Below are 24529 nucleotides of genomic sequence, written 5' to 3' on the forward strand. Positions count from 1 at the left end.
CAGACAGACTAACGCGGCTGCCCACTGGGAATTATCTTTCTGAAATGGGAGCGAAGGGGGGGGGAAACAGCGCGCCCCCGTCCTCGACCCGGCCAAGGCGGGCTGGGAGTAAACGGCGGCCCGGGGACCCCCGCAGGGGGAGGCCGCCCTTCAGCAGGCAGAAGGCAACACCCCCCGCCCCCCCCGTCGTGTTCTTTTCCTCTCGCCTCCTCCCCCTCCCCCCCCAGGCCGCCCCCCCCTCCCAGTTGCGCGGCGCGGGCGGGGCGGAAGGGGGCTGAGGGAAGCGGGACGGGGCCGCGGAGGCGAGGCGGGCCGCGCCGGGCGGCGCCTGGGCCTGGCCAGGGATCCGGGAGCGGCTCCGCCGGGTTTTCCCTCGGACGCGCCTCGCCCCCCTCCGCGGCGCACGCGGCGGCTGCCTGTAACAAAGAACAGGCGGCGTGGAGGAGGAGGAGCGGGACGGAGGCGCGGCCGGGCAGGGCCGGGGGGCTCCGGCGGGCCGCCCCAAGGCCAGGGCGGGGCGGGACGGGGGGCCCCCGGCGCGGGGCGGCCGCGGGGCGGCCCCCGGGGGCGAGAGAGCGGCTTGGCGGTTGGCGGCGGTTGGCGTTACCTGCTTTTGGAATGTCCGCGCCCGGATCGAGTCCGGGCTCCGGGTTCCGATCCGAGCCGGAAGCGGCTCGCCGCCGGAAGCCGGCGGGTGGGTTTTCGCGACGCATCCTGGGAATCGTAGTTCCTATGGCTCGCGATGTCCGTGTCGTAGATGTTGCAATGATAGCGCGGCGCGCGGGGCGGCGTGCAGCGGCCCCGCCCAGCATCGCTCCGGCTCAGGCGTCGGAATAATTGTTATTATTATAATTTTTTTTATTATTTTCTTCATTTAATATAACCTATAAATCAAGACCTATTACTAAAAATTGTTAAAAGTAATAAAAAGCAAATAATAGTAGTAATGTAAGCTTAAAATGACTTCCCTCCCACTCTCTTCCATCTAAAAATAAATTATTATTTTTTTATTATTTTTTAATATATTTTTTATTTATTTATAAGATTAAGGGGATACAGAAGGGAAAAAATAGGGGAAGGATAGACATTAAGTAAATAAAAACAACAATATATAAAAACGATATAACAATTTCCGTTGAAAATAAACTCATGTTCAAAATATTATTCATTTGTAGAACACTGTATCTAAATAGAAAAGTACATAGAGATGTAGAAATCATTCAAATTGACTATCTATTACACATTGAGAATATAACATAGTAAAACCTTTAGTTTATTTAACAGACGGTCAAGCTCCAGCGTCAGATTCTTTTATTATTATCTTTTATTATTATTATTATTATATTTTTATTATTTTCTTCATTTAATATAACAACATATAAATCAAGATCTATTACTAAAAATTGATGAATGTAATAAAAAGCAAATAATAGTAGTAATGTAAGCTTAAAATGACTTCCCTCTCACTCTCTTCCATCTAAAAATAAATTATTGTCAAAGGCTTTCACGATCAGAGTTCATTGGTTCTTGTAGGTTATCCGGGCTGTGTGACGGTAACTAGGAAAAACTGTGTAACTAGGGGAAAAAAACACCAAGACCACGGTTACACAGCCCGGATAACCTACAAGAACCAATAAAAATAAATTGTATATACTTTTGTTAACAAAATTAATCCCCATGTTATTTAATTAATATATACTTATCTTATTAAAATGTGTTAATTTAGTAACTTAATATAACCTTAATACAAAATATATATGAAAGATTAAATCAAAGAATATCCTTTAAATGGTCCCATTAAAAATTGATTTTCACAGTAAATTCTCCACGACTCCCATTCCCCCCAAAATTGTACATTGTCAGCCTGATTTATCAAAGCCGTAAGTTTCGCCATCTCTGTCAATTCCAGCATCTTATTTATCCAGTCATTTTTAGTCAATATCTCGCCAAGACTCCGGCGTCAGATTCGTTCCCGTGTGTTTGCGGCCGCAGTTGTAGCTCTTTGTTGCCGATCCCAATTTGTAGCTCGTGATTTCGTGGTCGACCTGTTGGGCGGAATAAAATTATATGGGGTTGTCTCCCTTTCGCACCCACCCTCTTGTGGCTGAGTTGGCCATTCCGGAAACCACCGCTGTTAAGAAATCACACTCTTTTATCAGGACCACCCTCTTAAGGATGCTCGAGCCGCCTAAATCCACATCGCCAGAACAAATTCTTCAGAACAGCGTTGCTGGGTGTGTGTTGCCCTTGTTGTCTTCCCTTCTCTAAAGTCTGAGGGTGTCCAGCCCTTTCTTCCAGCTCCTTGCTCTCCCACCCCGGGGGCTAGCCCCCGGGGTGGGAGAGCAAGGAGCTGGAAGAAAGGGCTGGTCACCCTCACGCCCCTGGCCAAACTTGGAGGAGCTCTGGGCCATCTGACCCTTATGTGTGCGGAATTGTTCAAATCTGTGGTCTTCGTTTTATGTTGTAGACGCAGGGATCGGCAAACTCATTAGTCAAAAGAGCCAACTATCAACAGTACAACGATTGAGGTTTCTTTTGAGAGCCAAGTTTCTTAAACTTAAACTATATAGGTAGGTACACTGTTTATTAACTTAATAAACTTTAAAGTTTTAAGTCTTAATTAAACTATAGGTACACTGAATAAAACTTGATATACTTAATAGTGATCTTATTTATTGATAAAAATTAAATTGTAAGTCCCTGCCATTTCCCCCACCCTGTCCGGAGTCCTTGTCTGGAGGCCTGGTCTACCGCCATAAAAGCCTATTGATAGATCTGGCCTCCGGCTGAGTCCCATTGGGAGGCCAGGTCTACCCATTGGTGGGGGGGGGGGACAGCGCGCCCGCTCGCCTGCTCTCTCGCGCTCGCTCTCTCAGGCGCGCCGGCTCCGCAGCCCGGCTGCCTGCTCAAGCAGGCGCGAGAGCAGGGGCTCCGAATCAAGTTCGGAGAGCCGCACTCAACGGGCCAAAGAGCCGCATGCGGCTCGGGAGCCGCAGTTTGCAGACCCCTGTTGTAGAGCATTAACATTAGGTTTTAAAATCAAGTATTGCGTGTGTCTGTTTCTCTCCACAATTCCATTAAAAAAAAAATCTTCAAATTTTTGCTCCTGTTCCTCAGTCAAATCAGGATTTCCTGCACCACCATGATCAACCGGGAGAATGTTGTAAGCAGGAGTGTAACAAAACTGGAAAGATACAAAGTATTAAAAACGGAAACTACTACCGGCTGCTCTATCTTATTCCTCACTGTGAATCTTATACTATTAGCAGCAATAATTTGCTGTGTTTCAGCAGCATGGATAGAAAACACTGCTTTGTTATTGTGGCAGATTTACTTAACCTTTGCATTCCTGCTTTGAGAAACGCTTTTAGTTCAGTTCAGATACCTTTATTGGCATATCCAACATTCATCCGAGTACAATAAAAACGTAACAACTTATTAAAAAGAAGAGCGAATTGCAATCACACCAACAAAAAAATTAGTCACAATTTCTATGATTTTAGGGTCCTGGTTATTAAGAAGGGTGAGAACCTTTGAACGGTTAGAAAGTCCCTCCATCTGTCTCAAACTAGGATTTAAGAGTTTTAATCGTAATCTTTGATACAAGGGGCACCGAAGGAGAACATGTTGTATGGTTTCCATCTCTTCCATAGAGCAAGGGCACAGTCTATCGGGAAGGGGGACACCAGTATAACGGCCAGTTAGTAAGGCTGATGGTAATACATTAAGTCTGGCTAAAGAAAAAGCCCTGCGCACTTCTGGAGTGTACAGTTGACATAAATACGTGGCAGTGAGAAATGCTTTTAGAGGATGGCCTTGTTAAAAAAAAAAAAACACGCTGAAGGTTTGGTAAACACTGACTTTAATTTGAGTTTTTGTTTTGCATATTCAAAAATGTTATAAGGCTAGGTTCACATTCTCTTTTGCATTGCTATTTTATTCCATGTGTTTGCTTAGCATTATACATTTCATGAGAGATGGCTCACTGCATACATTATAGATGAGGCATTTTATAGTAATGCCTTAACAAATTGCAACAAAATACTTGGCTTTGTTTTTGTTTTTTAAAGATTCAGAAGTATCCCAATCAACATACCAAAAGACTAGGGAAATTCAAGTGGCTGAAAGCTGCTATTGTTTGCTCTGAGTGATATGAACTTAGAACAATGAACATAATTGGATGGGCACTGGAAATCACTTAAACTTTATGTCAAGTTAAAAGGTACACAAACCTGTTGATGGCACTTGTACCTAGTACAAAATATACTTTAAGTACACACATGAATGCTGAAGAAGCAGCCACACAATAGTCTGTAACTTGTTTCCCCCCCCCTCCTCCCATTACAGCTTTTAATTCCTGGCACCACAAAAAGTGGAATATAATTTCCCCCCATACCTTTGATTTCACATACATCTGAATTGAATTGGTCCAGTCAAGTGGAATTATGTAAGGTAGATGGACAAGAAAACTTGAAATAAGTCTTGTGGCACATTAAAAACAAAAGGCAGTCGTTCTCAAACTTTTCAAAGGGGAATCCATTTCTAAATGATTCTTCTGGGATCCACCATCACAATGCCTCAGACCTTTGGCAGTAGTTAGTTCTGTGAGGCAATGGACATTACCCCACTGCCTTCCTCATCACTGGTGACGTGGAACATGCTGAAACCCTGGCAATGAGCAGGGGTGCCAGCAAATAGGAGCTTTAAGCAACTCTGTTGTGGGGAGAGGAAGGGAAGGAGATTGTAAGCCAGTTTGATTCTCCTTAAAAGGTAGAGAAAGTCAGCATATAAACCCAACTTTTTCTTCTTTTCCCCCACTGTTATCTGGGAGGAGAAGAGTCCCAAACCTCTTCGCCCACCTCAGGATTTTAAATCACGATCCACCTATGAAACAGTCACAACCCATTTTTGAATCAGTCTGAGAACCACAGACTTAAGCACCTTGTAGCATTTTGTATCATAAAATTTTGTGAGCCGAACAGTGCAATCCTAAGGAGAGTTGCACTGATAGTCCAGTGCATCTTATGAAGTAGGCTCTGTCTCACAACAGCTTATTGATATTTTGGTTACAGTTGATTCTGAAATAAATATATGAAGAATCAAATCATGCAATAGTGGACCCATGTATTCTATTTCAGCTCCAATGACATCAACCTCAAGTGCTTGGCCATTGCTAGAGAAAGTGCCAACATGACATTTGCTAATGCTCAGATACACTGTGTGATGGTTTCAAGCCTGATTCATATACCAGATTGGGGATTTAGGAAACAGTCCTGCACATATACCATTACAAGAAAGTTTTGCTGATCTTCATGGAAAACCTACTAGCAAGTCTGGTCAGAGCTCACCTTATTACTATTCATGGAAATAATTTGTTCATATGGTTGCTAGGCCAGTGATCTTGAAAACCTCAAAACTTGCAACAAATTGTTCTCCCAGAAAGTTATTCCAAACAATATATAGCAAGTTTAGAAAAGGCCAAATGGGTGATGGATGACATTGTGTGATGCAATACTTGATTTTTACTCAGGTAAATGCACATAACTAGACTCCTAATAGTTGACTTAACTTTTAAATGGTGAAATACATATTTCAACACAGGTACAAATACTGTCAACTTGACACTGAGAGACTGTCCTTCAGTGTTACTACTCTGAAGATGCCTGCCACAGTTGCTGGCGAAACGTCAGGAAAGAAAATTCCAAGACCACGGTTACACAGCCCGGATAACCTACAAGAACCACTGTCAACAGCAGTTTACTGTAGTAAGGGGCAGTGGAAGTGATCGTGAAAAAAGATATTCATTTTGAATACCAAAACAGATTTAGTTTAAAAGTTCTCCCTGCAACACCTGAATAACACGAGCTACTTTCAACAAAAAATATTTTGTTGCTGAGCATCTAAAGTAATGGCTGCACAGCTTTTTGAACTGAAAGGTAGTCTTTATAGAAACAGAATGCACCTCTAGACAATATTTTTCATCTTTCAAGTGAAAAATCAGCTCGTGCATAAATACATCATTTGTTGTTTTTCTGTCAAATCTGTGTCAGTAGCAGGTATCTGAGATTTTACAAATATCCTGCACTTTCCAGATTCCACTGAAATGGGAGTTGTTTTTTTAAAACGCAACTTTTCATCTCTTCTGTTTGTTTCAAAGGGACTTGAACAGAGGAATTTCTTCTCTCTCATATACACACACAGTCGATTACTATTGACATTTTTAAATACTGTAAAGAAGTTAGTGTTTTGGAAGGTAATTCCTCTTTGAAAATAGAAATGTTCTAGTTACAATATTAAAGGTAGTCTAGTCCAATATGATGATGCTACATAATTCCATGTGTTTTTAAAAAGGTTTTTAAAGCAAAATGTCACATTATGCCTTTGGTAATTTTTTAAAAATTCAGTGGCACATCTTAAGACTCTCAAATAGTAGTTTTCAATGTCTTCAAGTATTTATAAGAGGTACAGCAGCAAATTATTGTTAATACAGTTTTGCTTCTCAGCCTATTGAAACGGTTACCAGCTATTGGGGGGGGGGGGGGGGACCACGACACATCTGAACGTATTTATAACCCGATCCTAAATTGACATGCAAGTTCCACTGATTACAATGAGCATTAAATCCCAGTAAGTATGCCTAGGATCACTATCATAACCCCCCCATTGGTATTTAAGCTGTAGACATTTCAAAACTTAAATACAAAGATTCTTTGACATATTTAAGCTCCAAAACTAAACTGAGAAGGAAGAGTCCAGGAAAAACTAACCATGCACCATTTTAACAAAACTAGAGATAAAAATATGACAGAGCACATTTGTCTAATACTCCACAGGCTGTCTGTCCCAAGGTAAATTGCTGCAATTTTCACTAGTTTCTCCATATCATAGAAGAACATGGAGAATGTTCAAATATTTTGTGAGCACACTGACTTCAAGCAATCTTCTAAAAGGGTTATCATGGTATATGCACAAAATATTAAATAAATTCAGTATAAGTAGTTGGACGACGACCAGTTCGTTTGGCTACTTACTATAAGTTAGAGGCAAATCTACTTACACATTACTTCAGCAAGCTGCCCAATTCAGCCTTTAATTTCTCCTTCTAAAAATATTTTAATGCATTTCCAAGTTCACATTCATTTATTTACCTTATTTTGTCTTTGTCTGACAAAATACCGTTTAAAATGTACACTGCTGCCCTTCAATGTATTCTTTATAAAAATGACTATGATACATTATTAACTCATACAAACAATCACCTACTATATAGTTTCTGCTGTTCTTATGCTCAGTCAAGTTATGTTCCGTAACGGTGCGGGGGGACTTTTAAAAACTTAATTCCTAGATGTGTTTTGGATTAAGGTCTGTTTATTTCAAGTCAGCTTTCTTCCAAGTGAGTGTGGGTTAGGATCTGGATCTTAGACTACGCAATTTAAAATCACCGTAAGCCTTTTCCCCCAAGTTGCATTTCCCTGCTTTGTTTTTCAGCCTTTTCCACGGACCACAGCACTAAGCGAATCTCATTAAGCACATGACAGTTTGTTTATATTTCTGTAAACAGCTGATCACATAACTGGCATATACTAGATTTTATGAGTATGGTTCAACTGACGTGCCATTAAGTTTGTTTTTGCTCTTGCTCTTAGAAAGAATTTTCTTGTTGAGAATGCGTGTTAGGGTTCCTCCCTTTCTTCGAGTACCATCAGATGTTGGCTGTTGTAGGTAGATGAGGTCATTATGTGATTGGCTCATGCCTGGGTCTTTCTGATGGTGTCGTCGGAGGAAAAACAATCTTGCACCCTTTTTTAAAATTCCACCTAAAGTAGTGAAGACATAAAAGTAATAGTGAAATGTTTTAGGTGGAAAACAGCAATTTCTTGTTCGGTCACCGTTTACTTTTAAACTGAAGTAGAAGTATTTCCTAAACAAAGTACTTGGTACAAATTTCTGGACCACAACTCTCACTTTTAGCCACTATAATCCATTGTTACTCAGAGCTAGCCAACTGCAATATTCCAACAGCAATTTGCCTTACCATTTTATGTGTGAACGTATATTAAAGTGGCTATCTGCTTAGTTGCAAGGCATAGTAGAATTCCTGAAAATAGAGTAGAAATGCTCAATGTGGAATAGTTCACACCAAAACTAAATTAATAGTAAATGGTATACGATTTTGTTAAGGCAGAAGAACACCTTCTAAATAATTTCATTCAAGTTTAATTTTGTGCAAAAAATCTCCCATCTCTAGCAAGTATGTGGCACAGACAAAGTACTGAAGAAAAAAGTGAGAATTTCTCTGTTTTGATGAGAGAAATAACAAATTAGAAAACATTTCTTTGCAACCTGTTTAGATAAGCAGACATGGCCCTGTCACAGTTAAGCACTGCAGAGGCCCACTGGTTTCAGTGGAAATGTTAAGCATGTTCTTCAGCTTATCCTACTGAAATCAAAAGGGAATTAACAGTGTATAATTTTGAAGGGATCATGCCTCTACAAAGTTGCAATCATAAGCATACCAACCAGGAAATAAGCCCCAGTGAACTCAGTGGGATTTATTTCTGGATGAACCTATTTAGGACTGGGCAAAATACCTGTAGAAGTTACTATAGAGGAATATAACTCTGATGCTTTGTTTTGAGGCCAGCAAAAACTGAATGACAGTTTTAAGTTTTACTAGTGGCTGTGATCACTGGTAGATACATTTGGTATTAGTTCCTGGAAACATATTTGTTTATTGTTTATTAAAAAGGATTCAATCCTTCAGTTATAGTTGGGGGATGGTTTCTGGATACAACATGGGGATGGGCTGTAATAGTGGGGAAGGGATTATTCAGCATACGCGTACATCCCACCCATTTGTTCTTCTGGCACTTCAGACTGCATCCCACCCTCAGCTTGTGACTGAGGCGGACCAAATGAGACCTTCATCACATGCAGTTTGGCATCATTCTTGCAAATTAAGATTTCCAAGTCTTTATCACCCTGCCAGGTACTGTATCTTATGACTCCAGTTCACTGATGGTGGAGATTCCAGCTGATGTAAGCAGCTACTTCTGCTGGGAGAGTGGAGTTTAAGATACAACCTAATGTCTCTAGTTTTCCCTTTAGAAAATAAGTATAGTTTAACCATCTCATATTAACAGCCTGTTTCAAGATCTGTCGCTAGAGAACTTTGGGAGGGAAAAATAGTCAAGAAAAAACAAATGCAAGTAATAAAATTGGTTTCATTGTCACATTAAATGTCTCACAGTAAAGCTACAGGTTCTCAAAAACAGACAGAAATAACTTACTGTGGAGGCAATTAATTCTGTGTAGCATAGTAGTCCTCTTAAGTTTACAAACAGAATGGATAAGAAAGGAAGAAGTCAAAATAATGAAACCTCAAAATATGCAAATAGCAAGTTATATTGAGTTTTGTAATAACTGATTTGAACGTAAAGTTGTGTTCAACTTTAAATCTTATTTGTCAGAAGTATTCTTCCTTGCAAGATAGAAAGCTAGCTAACTTGAAAGCCACTGTTGAATTTTTAAAGCTAAATGCAAATAGAATATCTGCTCCCATTGGAACACTATCATATTTTATATATTTTTTGAGTTTTCACAAACTTACATTACATGAACACATTCTTGTCATTCAAGGAGTGGCAGACTGTCCTCTTGCACTGTTTAGTTGTGCTCTAAGGACTGCTTCACACACTAGAATGTGGCATGACTGTATGTCATGTATCACTTTGAACTAAAGTGGTCTATATCCTTTTTTTGGACCACTTGTATATATGGGTTTGGATATAAAGTGTCCTTCTATCGACAAAGGAATCTTCCAATAACAGGAGTCATTCTGTTTTCAGAACATTCCTCTATCAATGGAAGGGAACCGTGGGATCCATCCTTTTGTGATGAGCCATGACTGGTGTCAAGTAGCAGGCCGCTGTACGTAAACGGGGAACACAGAGAATTTCAAAAGATAGTGGGTTAGTCTCACATACAATGCAGTATACTGCAAGTATACACATGCAGTGTACCCCCTAATAGGGTGTGAAACAGTCCTTACTATAATAAAACAGCTCTTCAAATACAATTACTCGGAATTCTCTAAAGGCTGTTCCTTAAACCAGAAAAATAATTCAGAATGCGTTTTTAGTGTCGGTGTGTTTATACACACAACTAAACAAAATGCACAAATATGTGAAAGTTTTACATTAAATGCTCATTGTAAAGCAAGGCACCAAGACAATGGGAAACTGCGGGGGGGGGGGAACCCCATCTTGTTCATATCTAAAAAGCCTAATGGACAAATACATTCAAACACTCCCTCAAAGCCCTTTTATAATGTAGTTATTTGCCAAAGCCATTCTTTCAAGTGTACCACTTACAGATATGGTGCAAAACTGATTACCAAGGAACAGAGGTGAAAGAAGAGGAAAACAAAAAATTTCAGTACATGAAGTCCTCATGTATGGGCTGTTCTGCATGCTTGACTGGTTTTCTTGGGCGTCAAACCACAAGCATTGGAATCAGTTTGGGCAGTGTTCTTGCACCCGTCTGCCTTGCCTCTGCATTTTCACAGTCATGGATTCAGTTTATTTTCTTCCACACATGCCTTCAATAACTAGGATTTTCAAGGGAAAGTGCTGTTGTCATCAGTGGTATCATTGGTGGCATCACAGCATCCTCTTTAAAAAAAGCCCTAAAATAATGATATATCACTGGAGCGTTGTAACAGGCTCAGAATGTCCTCTGAATTCCCAGCTTTCATTTTTTAAAAGCAAGTCTCTAGCTCCTTCCCTTGTGGAGGTATGCCTTCTTTCTTCTAACTCCATGAGGGAAAGAACTAGCGACTTATTTTTTTTTAAATGACAGTTGAGAATTCAGAGACCATGCTAAGCCTATTGTTACAACGTTCCAGCAATGTATCGATATTTTAGGGCCATTAAAAAAAAATGAAACAAAAACCACTTGTCTTGGAGGAGGGGAGAGGTTTGACCATGACGGTTCAACCATCGAACAGTGGGGGCTGGAGGTGGATGGGAGGGGGCAGGACACAGAAAACCAAGGGACAACTAAAGGCACAACAATCTGTGTGGAAGTCAGGGGATAAACCAAAGCAATATTGGGCCAGAACCAATGAAAAAGCCTCATGTGGAAAAGCCCTATGTATAAAAACAGGCCTCATGGCAAAATGGAATAGTGGGAAATGCAACGTTTTAAAGCTTGTTTGCAACGTTAATCATAAGAGGTTGTACAACTGTTTAATGAGATGACTTCTTATGGCTACCCTTTGAAAGAGAAAGTGAAAATTGTTATACCTTTGGATTTCTTCACAGTTCCAGATTCTGAGATACTGATGGAGCTCTCAGACACCTTATCACAGTCATGGTCTAGTAGTGCATTGCTGTGCCACTGCTGGCTGCTGTCATCTAAGGTCCAGGCATCATGTCTGTCTTCCTGGGAAGGTAGTGTTTGGGATGCAGACAATGACAGTTCTTCATCAGGAGGGGATTGTGCAACAGATTCTTCCAGAGCAGTAATGTCATTCTGTATATAGGAGCCATCCATGGCTGCTGCATAGTCCATCATAAGGGCAGCCTCACAATCCTGAGATAAATTAGTCTGGAACATTTTTTTAAAAAAGAAAGAAAATAAACATACAACTAACTGAAACACATGCTAGAATAAACGTTTTCTAGCCCTTTTCTTTATCATATCAGTTTGCTTTGTCATGATATGGGGGGGGGGGCTGTTATCTGAGGAATATGAATACAAATTCCCCATGGGTTCTACACAGAATTGTGCAATTCCCAGCCCTTGATTATGTGTGCTCCTTTTTGCCAGAGTCATAACAAAGACCTACCACTTCTATTAGTAGCAAGCCTATCAATATACAAGTTCTTCTCCAAGACGTAGAGGTCTACAGTCACATAAATATGCTGGTTATTCCAAAATCAATGCTACATTCAGTTATTCCTTATGGTTGTCAAGTCACCAAGCTGGAGTGACCAGAGGCGCCACAACTCATGTAATTCTTCCTTCTATAAAGCCCTCAGAGGTACAGCAACCCTTAGGGAATGTAATGGCTCCTGTCCCTGTCAACAGCAAATAGCACTTCCTGAACTCAAGGCCCTATAAAAAGACTTGCCCCAGCCTCACTTTCTACTTGGTTTCTCCCATCTTCAATGTCATGCCTCTATTGCTACCTAGTACCATAAAGTCAGACTCCTGATTTTCAGCTCACTTTTCCACTTCCAGTAGCCACCCCACATGTTCCATGGCTCCCCTTCTCATTAACTTCTTCTCAAAACCTCTGCCTCTTGTCATGTTGCTGTGTCTAAGCCCATTGCCTACCCTCTTGTCTTTCTTTAGCAGTCTTCTCTCTGGGTACCCCCATCCCTTTCATTCCCTTTCCTCTTAGCCTTCTGTTTCCTGTCCACACTTCTGCTGCACTGTCTTTTCTCAGCCATACTGCCCTTTCATTTCTCTCAGAAAAGAAGAGGAAATAATTTTACTGCCAACAGCTTCATTCTTTCAGCAGACAGGAAATCCACAACATCACAGCACAAACTCTTAGTGTATTACAACATGGATTTCAATCGTGATAGTAGATATGTGATGTGCAAGTGTCAAGTCAAACTCTGACATTCTTGTAAAAATGTGGCTGACACTGGCTTTGCTCTCCAACTTTAAGAGGTTAAATCCAGCACCCATACTGGGGATTCTGATCTGACCACTGGACAGATGACTGCCTTCTCTGTTTATACCACTTCATATGAGAAAACATCTCATAATAGCCAGTCAACATGAATTTCTGGTGTTTCTATGGAGTGCTAAAGCCTGAAAAATCACCAATGTATGTTTTGCTTAGTTGCAATTTCAATATATTCACATTTGCTGGTCAAATAACTGTACATAAACTGAACAATATATTCACAAGTTCTAAGGGAAAGAATATGGAACTTCTTTTATGTCAAAATTCACTTAAGAAATGCAGGAGGACTCTTTTAGAAGTTAAGAATATTTATTAATAATCTTACTTTTGATACCCCTGATATAATGATCGTGCTTTTCTTCCTGGGAGATTTGAGCTTCTGCTTTGCAGATTCACTCAGCTGTCGAATGGCTACTTCAGCAACAGGATCTGTGCCATTCAACACCAGTAACTCTGAAAAGAATGTGCTTAAGAGAATAACTAAAACAAGGACTCAAAGCAGGAAGACTTTGATCTTAGAAAGCTTGTTATTTCTATAAACCAGAAACAGCCCAGATGCTAAAGCTTTAACCCTTAAATTATGAACTGTGCTCATGGAAACAGCTCAACTTTTTAAGAGTACAGACTTCATTTTCATAAAATACTAGTCAGTATTTTAAAATATATGCAGAGCACTGAACCAGTGAATTTATTTTAAATGTTTTTCTCCCAATTTTCCATAAGCTCAAGCAGGCTAACAATAAAAATGTAAATCAGCAAAGAAAACAAGTCTAAAAAATCAATCCAAAATGTGTTCAACCTCTGCCTCAACACACATGTGGGAAAAGTAGGAGTAACCTTAAGCTGGGGGTCAAATGCTTGAACCATTGTCTAAAGGGCTACGGCTGCAAAAAACACTTTCATGGAAACGTGGCCCATTGGATAAAATGGGACTTCCTTCCAAGTAGACCTGCTTAGGATTGCTCTGTGTCTAAACACTTATAAAAAGCATTGATTTAAAATTTTAAAAAACTACAGAAACCTTAAATGGGATACCATCTTAAATGAGATACCATCTTATAAAAGGCTTCCTTTTGAGTGTTTTTCAGGATGTATTGACTCCTCATGAGACATGGGCGTTTTCACACATGCTGAATAATGCACTTCAATCCACTTTTAATGTACGTTCGTGATTGTTTGCAAGTGGGTTTTGCCATTTTACACAGTAAAATCCATGCTTTATTCACATGGATATTGTGAGGGTCTCTGTCTATGTGTCTCTGCTTCCCATCACCTGCTTTGTTATCAGTGAACTCGTAAAAGCAGTTCACACCTTCTGGTCTCAGGCGCCAGGCCTGATTGCCCCAAGTATCTTCCCCCCCGCTGTTCTTCCTGTCAGTACTCCCTCAGGCCGATGCGGCCTTGGAAGTGTGATAGCTTCACCAGACTTCCTGGGACTCGTCTGATGTTTTGTATTATGCCAAGCTTGTAACTTCCCATAACAATAAGTGTGAACCCCAGTGCCCCAGTGCCCTGGAGTCAATATATTCTGTAAACCCGAATAGCCCCTCACTTGCAACTTTCTACCTGTGCCTGTCTCATCTCCTGATGTCTTCAATAAATCCTTTGTTTCTTTACCACCGTCTGAACATTTGATTTGGAGAAGCAAACTCAGAGAGAGGGGATCTCTCACATTAAGTTGCAAGTCTTTGCCTCTCGGACTGCTGCTGTACCTTTTGGGACAGAATGCAAGGCGACGAGGAAAACACCCCTACTACCACGGTGGTGCCGGAGAAACCCAAGGAGGAGGGTGCCAAGCCAAAGAAACCTAGGGACCCCATCCCCGACCAAGGCCGGGACGGACGTCCCCGGGGACTTTTCAACAATTGGCTGGACTCCCCCAAGGGTTGGTCTCTCTCCCGAACCGCGGCGAAGGATCGCCGATTAGCCTTCCCCAGCACGGGACTCGAAGGGGACCCGGCACGCAAGGAGGCCCTGATGGAGGAAGAACGCAAGCAGTGGCAGGAGGATCGCCAAGCTATGCAGGAGCAGATGGAGACCATGCAGCGTGTGATGGGTGAGATGGCTGCGGCCCTTGACGCACTGAAAGTGCAACCGCCCGCCGGCAATCTCCCGGACGGGGCACCGGCAGCCCCTCCCGCACCTCCTAGCCTCCCGTCCCGTCGGGACCTGAAAGTCACGTATGACGGTTCAGGGGACCAGTTGACCTTTTTCATGGTCCAAGTGGACATTTTTATGCGAGAACAAGGCCGAACCTTCACTTCCGAGGAGTCCCGGGTGCAGTACGTGGCTTCCTTACTGCAAGGGGAGGCGGCCGCCTGGATGGTGTTGCAGTATGAACTCCGCTCGCCGGTGCTGCGAACCCTGGACGAGTTTATGGTAGCACTCCGAAACCGCTTTGAGGACCCGACTCTGGGTGAGCGGGCTAAAGCCTCCCTGATGCAACTGCGCCAAGGGACCAAGTCGGTGGCGCAGTATGCAAGTGAGTTCCAGTCACTGGCCAGCCGAATCCTGGACTGGAGTGAGGCCACTTTGGTACAGTGTTTCAGGGAGGGCCTCAACCCGGACCTCCAACATTGGGCTTTTATGCAAGGGAACCCCCCGGATGTGGAAGGTTGGGTTCGCCACGCTGCCGACATCGAGAATCGCAAACAACTCCTGACCTTGTCCAAACAACGCGTTGGACGAGACCCGAGACCCCGGAGTGACCGGGGCCGAGACTTCCGACCGGGAGGGAGCGGGGGTCCCTCGGCCGCTGAACGCCGCAAGCGTTTTGAGACCGGTGTCTGCCTGACCTGCGGGGGAAAGGGACACTTTGCGTCGCAATGCCCCTCTCGTTCGGGTCGTCCCAACCCCCCTCGCCAAGCCCCGACCGAACCGCAGAAGGCGGCCGCTGAGGACCAGCCCCGCCGCAGGAGCGGACCACCGGGCCGGCGTTCCGGCGCACCCTCCGCTCTCCATGCGCGCCCCCAGGATGTGATCTCCACCTCTACAGGCCCAACGGGGTCCCGGATTACAAATACTACTTTTGATTCGGACGGATCCCCGAACGCCACCACTCCGTCCCCCTCTTCCAGCGAGGAGGAAGAGTGGGAACAGCCGGCAAAAAACGCCGTCGGTCTGCTGTAGAGGGGGCTCCGCAGCAGACCGCCCCTGTCGTTGTGCAAGGAGCTCCACCGATGGTAAGCGCCCAAGAGGACAATGTGTATGTGCGTGTTCACCTGTCCCTACCCAAAGGGGGTCCCAGTTTAGAATTCCCCGCTTTGGTTGACTCGGGGTGTGCCCGCACCATGATTAGTGAGGAAGCTGCCAAGAAACTGGGAGTCCGGCGCAAGCGGCTTCCGGGACCCCTCCGCTTTTCCCAAATGGACGGGAGCGATTTTAAACGGGGCCCAGTGACCCACAGAACTGCAGCCGTGATTATGTCTGTGGGAGAACATTGGGAACGCTTGTATTTTACCATCGCCCCTATTGTAACCCCAGTGGTGTTAGGGATGAACTGGCTACGGGGACACAACCCCTCCATCGACTGGGTTAAACGGGTGCTCTCGTTTCCCGAAAGCCCCTGTGGGTTGCATGACAAGGAACGGGTACTCAGGACTCCGGCCGCCGCATTGGTAGGGTCCCCCACCCCAACCTCCGTTCCTCCTCAACTGCCCACAGAATACTCGCAGTTTGCGGATGTCTTTGATGTTAGAGAATGTGACGAACTACCTCCCCACAGAGAGACGGACTGTGCCATCGAAATTGTGGGGGAAGGCAAGCTGTCTAAAGGGAAGGTCTATCCCATGAGCCCTAGTGAGAAGGCGGTGTTACGGGACTATCTGGATGCCAACTTGGCGAGGGGTTTCATACGCCCTTCCAAAGCTCCTTATTCGGCCCCAGCCTTCTTTGTGAAGAAAAAAACGGGAGATCTAAGACTGTGTATTGACTTTCGTAGGCTAAACGCGGTCACCCAGTCTAACGCTTACCCTCTCCCTCTTATTCCCGACCTTCTAGCACAATTAAAGGAGGGCCGAATCTTCACCAAACTGGACTTGGTGGAAGCATACCACCGCATTCGCATTAAAGAAGGAGACGAACCCAAAACGGCCTTTTCCAGCTGTTTTGGAATGTTTGAATACCTAGTCATGCCGTTCGGACTTTCGGGGGCTCCCAGTGTATTTATGCAATTGATTAATGAGGTTTTACATGATTTGCTGTTTCGGGGGGGGGGGTGGTTTTTCTCGATGACATCCTTATTTACTCTGAAACCATGGAAGAACATGTGCGCCTAGTGCGAGAAGTGCTCCAGCGGCTGCGGGAGCACAAGCTGTATGCTAAGGTATCCAAATGTGAGTTCCACCAACCTTCCATTACATTTCTTGGGTACGTGATTTCCCACCAAGGGTTAGAAATGGACCCCGCAAAGGTCCAGGCGGTGCGAGATTGGGAACCCCCCACTACCCGCCGCCAGCTTCAGCAGTTTTTGGGATTCGCTAACTTTTACCGAAACTTCATTCCCAACTTTGCCCAAGTTGCGCTTCCTCTCACTGCCCTGTTGCGTACCAAGGACAAGGGGGCTAGCGCCGCGCTTCCCTCAGCCCGTTTGCAATGGTCCCCCCAGTGCCAGCAAGCTTTTGAACGTTTAAAGCTGCTTTTTTCATCCGAACCCGTTTTGGCTCACCCGGATTGCACCAAGCCTTTTGTGGTGCAAGTGGATGCCTCGGATGTGGCCATGGGCGGGGCCCTACTGCAGAGGGATGAAGGGGGGCGGTTGAGGCCATGCGCCTACTTCTCCAAGAAGTTTTCCCAGTCCGAAATCAACTGGGCTATTTGGGAGAAGGAGGCGGCGGCGGTCAAACATGCCCTCACCATATGGAGGCACTTTTTAGAAGGTGCCGAACTGCCGTTTGAAGTGTGTACCGATCACAAGAATCTCGAGGCTCTCAAGGGAGCTAGAAAGCTCAACGCCAAACAAATTCGGTGGGCCCAGTTCTTCGCAAAGTTCCGGTTCACCCTCAAGCATGTCCCTGGCAAAGAAAATGCCCTAGCCGACGCTTTGTCACGACTTCCCCAGTATCGCAACGATTTCGATCGCCCAATCGACTCCCTGTTCACTCCCGAACAGCGAGGGGAGGTTCCTAGCTTAGCCGTCACTACCCGGTCCCAAGCCCAACAACCAGAGACCCCCCCTACGCTCAAGGGTATCCCGGAAGCCTTCCAACAGCGGCTCCGGGACGCCTCCTTACAGGAGGAGGAGCACCATCTCCTCCCCACTGGCTTGGAACGAACCAACACCTGGTGGGTGCAAGGGGGAAAACTGTATGTCCCATCCTCCCTTCGTAAAGAGGTATTGGGTCTTGTACATGGTGCCAGGTTGGCGGGTCATTTCGGTTTCATAAAAACTCTTCACCTGGTACGGAGGCAGTTCTGGTGGCCCGGTATGAGATCCGATGTAGAGCTGTATGTGCGCAGCTGCCCCACTTGCGCCACAGCTAAAAGACGGATGGGAAAACCCCCAGGGCTTCTCAAACCGCTTGAGAACCCCTCCCGCCCCTGGGAAGTCATCGCCATGGATTTTATCACCGACCTACCTCCTAGTCGGGGAAAGACGGTTCTCTGGGTAATCACGGACCTCTTTTCCAAACAGGTCCATTTCGTTCCATGTGCAGGTCTTCCTTCAGCCCAGGGCTTGGCTAAACTGTTCGTCACACACGTCCTCAGGCTACACTCGATCCCGAGGAAGGTCCTTTCCGACCGGGGGGTCCAGTTTGTTGCCAAATTTTGGCGAGCCTTCCTAAAGCTAATGGGGGTGGAGGAACAGGGCCTTTCGTCCGCCTATCACCCCCAAACGGATGGTCAAACTGAACGAGTAAACGCGGTAGTAGAATGTTATTTGCGTTGCTATGTAAATTTCCACCAGGACGACTGGGTCGACCTGCTGCCATTTGCCGAATATGCGTACAACAATGCGCCTCATTCCTCTACCGGCTTTAGTCCCTTCCAAGTAATATACGGGACGGAATTCGGTCCTTTCGGTTCCGCTCCCGTCACGCCAGATCTCCAGTCCACCCCTGATCTTCAGGAGTGGATTCAGGTAGTCAAATCTACCTGGCCATGGCTGCTCAAGAATCTTGAGAGGGCAAAAAGCAAGTACAAGGAACAGGCAGACAAACACCGGTCTCCGGGATGGGAACTTAAGGTGGGGGAGCAAGTCTATCTGTCCACAAAAAACCTCCGCTCTCTTCGTCCCTGCAAAAAACTGAGCGACCGTTATGTGGGACCTTTCCCCATTACCAGAGTAATCAACGAGGTTACCGTGGAACTGGAACTCCCAAAAACCCTCAAGGGGGTCCATCCAGTCTTTCATATAAGCCTCCTCAAACCTTATGTGCCAGCTCCCCAGTTCCACCCCCCTCCCGCACACGAGATTCCTACCGTGGTAGGGGGGGATACCCATTTGGAAATATCCAAGGTTTTAGATTCCAAATGGAAGAAAGGGAAACTGTTTTACTTTGTTCGTTGGAAAAACCTTGGGTCCGCTCACGACGAGTGGGTGGCCGCACCCCACATGGCGGCCCCTCGCTTGATCCGAGAATTCCACCTCGCTTATCCCGATAAGCCTCGCCCTCTCGAGGACCCTGGAGGGGGGCCTTAAGGGGGGCAGAATGTGAGGGTCTCTGTCTATGTGTCTCTGCTTCCCATCACCTGCTTTGTTATCAGTGAACTCGTAAAAGCAGTTCACACCTTCTGGTCTCAGGCGCCAGGCCTGATTGCCCCAAGTATCTTCCCCCCCGCTGTTCTTCCTGTCAGTACTCCCTCAGGCCGATGCGGCCTTGGAAGTGTGATAGCTTCACCAGACTTCCTGGGACTCGTCTGATGTTTTGTATTATGCCAAGCTTGTAACTTCCCATAACAATAAGTGTGAACCCCAGTGCCCCAGTGCCCTGGAGTCAATATATTCTGTAAACCCGAATAGCCCCTCACTTGCAACTTTCTACCTGTGCCTGTCTCATCTCCTGATGTCTTCAATAAATCCTTTGTTTCTTTACCACCGTCTGAACATTTGATTTGGAGAAGCAAACTCAGAGAGAGGGGATCTCTCACAGATATTTAGGAAAAGATTTCTTGCACTGTGCCCCATCTCTGAAATTATCATGTTATCTAGCCCTAAAAGGCAAACCATGTGCAAATTAATATTTTTATGCTGCAACCATCACCATTTGAAGGCTGTTGCTTAATTTAACTCTATGTACAACTAAAGAAAAAAAAAACACGACGCTTACCTGTATCCGAGGACGATAAAGCTTTGCTTACTGAAGCTTTCTGACAGTGGATTACTTGAACAGACAAATCCTTTTCAATTACTTTCAATTTAGAAGGACTTCTCATTGGTGAATCTAAAATGCAAGATTGACAGCTGTTCTATTTTTAGGATTTGTCTTTACTTCATAGGCCAGACTTGTCAATCTTCCTTCCCCAGGGAGAAGGAAAAAAAACCTGACCAGTCAATTGTTCTCTCAGATGAAGACATTTGATGGCTAACAAGTTTACCTCTTTAAATCTTCCAATCCCCCACCATAGACAATAGAATGAATCCAGGGTGTTTTTTTAAAAAACACATGCTCGTTCCTTTCTAGAAATTTCACCCCCCTCCTTCAAACCCAAGAGGCAGCAGCCATTTTCTGTCATTAAGAGTAGGATGTCATGAGAAGTGTATTCAGATAGGCATGCGCCTCAAAGTGAAATCTTGCTGCAGTAGCAGAATGACAAGAGAAGCTCCTTTTAGTGTTAAGGGGGGAAATACTGTCCTTCAGCCTTTTCCCTGTCTTTGACACGATGAAGAAAGGAAAGGATGATGGAAAACACCTCTTTCAGTAATTCAGTTGTTAAACAGAATATCTACTTAAGGGTAAGAGTTGGAGTGCCCCCCCCACAGCAATTTAATTGCCCAAAGAAAACCAAATCTTCTCCCAGCTATAATAATAAATACACTCACTTGAGAAATAATCTTATTCAAAGGCACTCTGTACATGCTCTCATTCATTTTGTTATCAGAACTTCTGAAAAATGTTCTGTCTGTGGACAGAAAAGTTGTCTGTGCACAAATAAAGGTTACATTTTGGGATGGTTTTCATGTTAGCAGCTTTTTACAACAGTAAAAAAACTGTTTCATGAGCCTGTTACCTTGGGACGAGTATGAGAAAAACAACACCCTCTCCTTTGCCAAAACAGATACAAGCACAACAGTAAGCACATACTTGAAATGCATTTGAAGCGCTATAGTACTTATTTCTGAGCCCTCAATGCGACTATTCCATGGCAGTTTACTACAGAGATTGATGCAGATTAGGCTTTGTGTAAAATTAAGGTAACCAAACACTACAGCAATGAACGTGTTTGGCCACATGTACCTGTATCCTGCCTCCACATGCAACTATATATCAAATGAAAATGAAGCGCCAAAGGCAATCCTGGATTCTCATCTATGTTTTCACCTGAATGTAGAGCAGATGATCTCCCTTCTATTAAAGGTTTGGCTTTCACAGAAGTAACAGTAGTGACCACAGTCCCACAGGGCATCACAGTTCGATCCTTCTCTACTTTTGCAACAGGAAATGTGGCAGGAACTTTCAGATGTCTGGATTCAGAAGGTTCTATGTATGAAAACTAGAGAAAAACATTTAGGATTTAAAATTCAGGAAACAACTATTCAGTGGGGAAGGTGTTGATAAATACTACATGTCTAGTGCTCCTAAAAAACACAATTAGGAGGGGGGGAACCTTGCAAGGTCCAATTCATAGTTCCACCAACCCTTTCTAAAATCACACTCATATGCAAATGAACTTTTATACCTACTTAGATTTGTTTAGATACACTCTGCTTTCTCACCAATGGGGATCCAAAGCAGCTTGCAACACTGTTCTTCTTCCATTTTATCCTAATCATCACCCTGTGAAGTGGATTAGGCTGAGAGAGAGTGACTGACCCAAAGTCACCCAGCAAGCTTCCACGGCTGAGTGGGGATTCAAACCAGCCTCTCCCACTTCCTGGACCCAAGTTTAACTACTATCACACTGGCTCTCTATTCTGCAGTGATACGTCTCTAATAAAAACTGATTGAATCAGGATCACAGTTATGTGGGGATGGTCTGTATGGCTCAGTGGTACAGCATTTGCTTTGTATGCAGTGGTACAGCATTTGCTCTGTTTAGTCCTTGGCGTCTCTAATTAAGAGCATCAGACAGCAGGCAAAGTGAAAAACCTCTACCAGAGACACGAAAGAACTGCTGCTGGTCAGAGTAGACAATACTGACCTTGATCCGATTCCATATAAGGCATCTTCATATGTTCACATGCAAGACAAGAAACTCGGAAAAAGCCAGCTGTAAATTTAAAAATCTACCTCTGAAGAGACAAATCCTGCTGAAGTACTGCTGCTGCCGAGCTTGCTGTTCAGTGCAAATCTTTTTTGCCCAGAAGGCTGTTTTCTGAACAGATCCAAAGGTACAGTAGCCAAAGCACAGAAACCACCTGAAAAAGACAGAAGTAACATGAAAGTAAAACCTGAGTGAAGTACTGAAGGTTACTTTGAGAATAAGTTCTAATTCAAATTTGAAATGCTCCAGGGTTTGAGAGAAATACAATCATAAAAGGAATGACGTGGTGAAGGAGGGATTAGTTTGCACCACATGAATCAAATTCAACTCTAAATAGCTTGACAGAAGAATGGCAGCATTGGTACTTCCCAGAATCTCTTGTAGAACAATTATTTCCTGATGAAAAATTAAACGCTTGCACACCACTTCATGTTATCCGATTGGTTCTAGTAAAAGATTAGTAGGCTTTTTAGATTTAGTTTTGGACTAATGTAGCTACCTACAACATCTGTGAAGTGGCTCACTGTTTATATATTACAGATGAAAGAGAGCAGCCAGGCTCAGGAGTGATTAGCCTAATGGTGTCTAGCATTATAAATGTTTAACCATTTTTAAAGAAAATGACTCAAACCTGCTAAATCAAGTGTGTTTGTGTGAGGATTTGTGAGATTATTATGCAGGCCTGCCATGCTGTCAGATCCTCAGGCAGTAGCTTCAAGAGGGCATGCAAGAACATCAATATATAACAACTTCAGGCAGAGAAAAGCATTATGAACTCTATCAGCCCACTCCAGAAAGTGGCAACATTCAGTTCCTTGGATAAAAAAATAGTGAAGCCCTCCAGGGTTTGTGAAGTTAAGGATCTAAGAATCTACTGAACTCCACAAAGTAGTAATTTCCTGCAGAAATACTGTTGATAAAGATTACAGCACTTCGTGAATTTTTCAAGTTTGTACATTCCAGGAATTATGAAGGTACACATGATCTGGATTCCAGATCATGATCAATATGGGTATGTTTAGATATTTTTGCAACATAAAATTAGAAGCAAGAAATGAATTGTCTACAGTACTTACTATCCATTTCTCCATTTTCTAAAACCATTACTTGAAGATCTTTTGATCTGGCATTTAATTCACTGTAAAGAAGCAAAACTGTATTAACTGTTCAGATAAACATAGTGACACAGACAGGCCAGGTTCTGCATCTCCCTAGGAGCGACTAATGAGAGCTGACCGAATGTTGGGGGGAGAGTTGAAGAGCAGCAGTTGAGAGTTGGCAGCTGGGGAGCTGCAAAGGAAAAGGAGGATGTCTGAGTCAACCTGTGGGGAGAAGGGCTGCTTAGAGTGGGCTGAAAATAGTCAATTTGTAACCAAAGGATCCCAGTGGTGCAAACAGAACCACAGTTCTAAAGTTTAATGGAAGGAAAATGTTGTAACTTCTACCTTACTTTCTTCAGTGTTATGTTAATACCATAAATAAAAGTTAGCTTCTTGTTTTGTTTAACACAATGAGCTGTGTGTCTAAGGGAAACAAACACACACAATTTAATATCTCAGTATCTATATCTGAACATAATAAAATTTGATTAAATGGTGGCAGTGTGTGAATGGAACAGTGTTTGAAGAAGAAGAGTTGGTTTTTATACCCCATTTTTCGCTACCTTGAGTCTCCAAGCAGCTTACAATCACCTTCCCTTCCCCCCTTCCACAACAGGCACCCTGTGAGGTAGGTGGGGCTGAGAGAGTTCTGAGAGAACTGTGACTAGCCCAAGGTCACCCAGCAGGCTTCATGTAGAGGAGTGGGGAAACGAACCCAGTTCACCAGATTAGAGTCCACCGCTCACATGGAGGAGTGAGAAATCAAACCTGGTTCTCCAGATTAGAGTCCACTGCTCTTCACCACTACACCATGCCGGTTTGAGCCCCCAACCCCAATAACTCTGTGTGAGTGAGGGTCTGTTATTAAAGGGGGCTGGGCAACCCTGTCTACTGAAGCCTCTGTTAGTGAGAGATTGTATCTGAGGTGTGAAATGGTCATAGCTCTCTATATATTTTAAAAAGAGATAAGAAGGGTAGCTTGTGACATCCTGACCTACGTGTACCCTGATCTGAGAGACAAAGAGGTGCAAAGAGTGGTAGGCACTCTGTGTGAATGGAGAAAGAGCATCACACATAGTTTCATACTTTTCACTACAACTGCAATCCATATGGGAAAAGCTTCAGTTTCTGCCCATCACGTCTCTGTTGATAGTAGAAAAAGTACAGCCTTACTGGGCGAGCAGGGAGACGTCTCCTTGGCCACCCTTGCAACAGCCATCAAATTTAGCAAAGCACATCTCTGGCAAGAGCAAAGCACTGCCTTTAATCATGATGAAACTGTATCAGTGCAAAATCTCTAAGGGATACGCAAACAACTTTCTCATTTAATCAGTTGTCCAATAGCCTTAAGCCTATTAGACAA

The 24529-nt window shown here is 44.0% G+C and overlaps 2 protein-coding genes across 2 annotated transcripts in view; both read right to left on the reverse strand.

The window, feature by feature from the left end:
• Positions 1–616, reverse strand: part of PRDM15 (PR/SET domain 15) — a 63873-nt gene extending 63257 nt beyond the window's left edge. Inside the window, exon 1 of the mRNA XM_056858554.1 lies at positions 608–616. The gene's annotated coding sequence lies outside the window, so the exon portion shown is untranslated. The remainder of the gene's footprint in view (positions 1–607) is intronic.
• Positions 617–7588: 6972 nt separating this feature from the next.
• C2CD2 (C2 calcium dependent domain containing 2) overlaps positions 7589–24529 on the reverse strand; it is a 36228-nt gene continuing 19287 nt past the window's right edge. Inside the window, exons 8-14 of the mRNA XM_056858234.1 lie at positions 23143–23204; positions 22093–22220; positions 21184–21355; positions 19972–20085; positions 13029–13156; positions 11307–11610; positions 7589–7817 (exon numbers count right to left, since the gene is read on the reverse strand). Coding sequence (XP_056714212.1) covers positions 7591–7817; positions 11307–11610; positions 13029–13156; positions 19972–20085; positions 21184–21355; positions 22093–22220; positions 23143–23204 — 1135 coding nt within the window. The 3' untranslated portion in view covers positions 7589–7590. The remainder of the gene's footprint in view (positions 7818–11306; positions 11611–13028; positions 13157–19971; positions 20086–21183; positions 21356–22092; positions 22221–23142; positions 23205–24529) is intronic.

The sequence above is a fragment of the Euleptes europaea genome, chromosome 12 (assembly GCF_029931775.1).
Source record: "Euleptes europaea isolate rEulEur1 chromosome 12, rEulEur1.hap1, whole genome shotgun sequence".
Taxonomy (NCBI): domain Eukaryota; kingdom Metazoa; phylum Chordata; class Lepidosauria; order Squamata; family Sphaerodactylidae; genus Euleptes; species Euleptes europaea.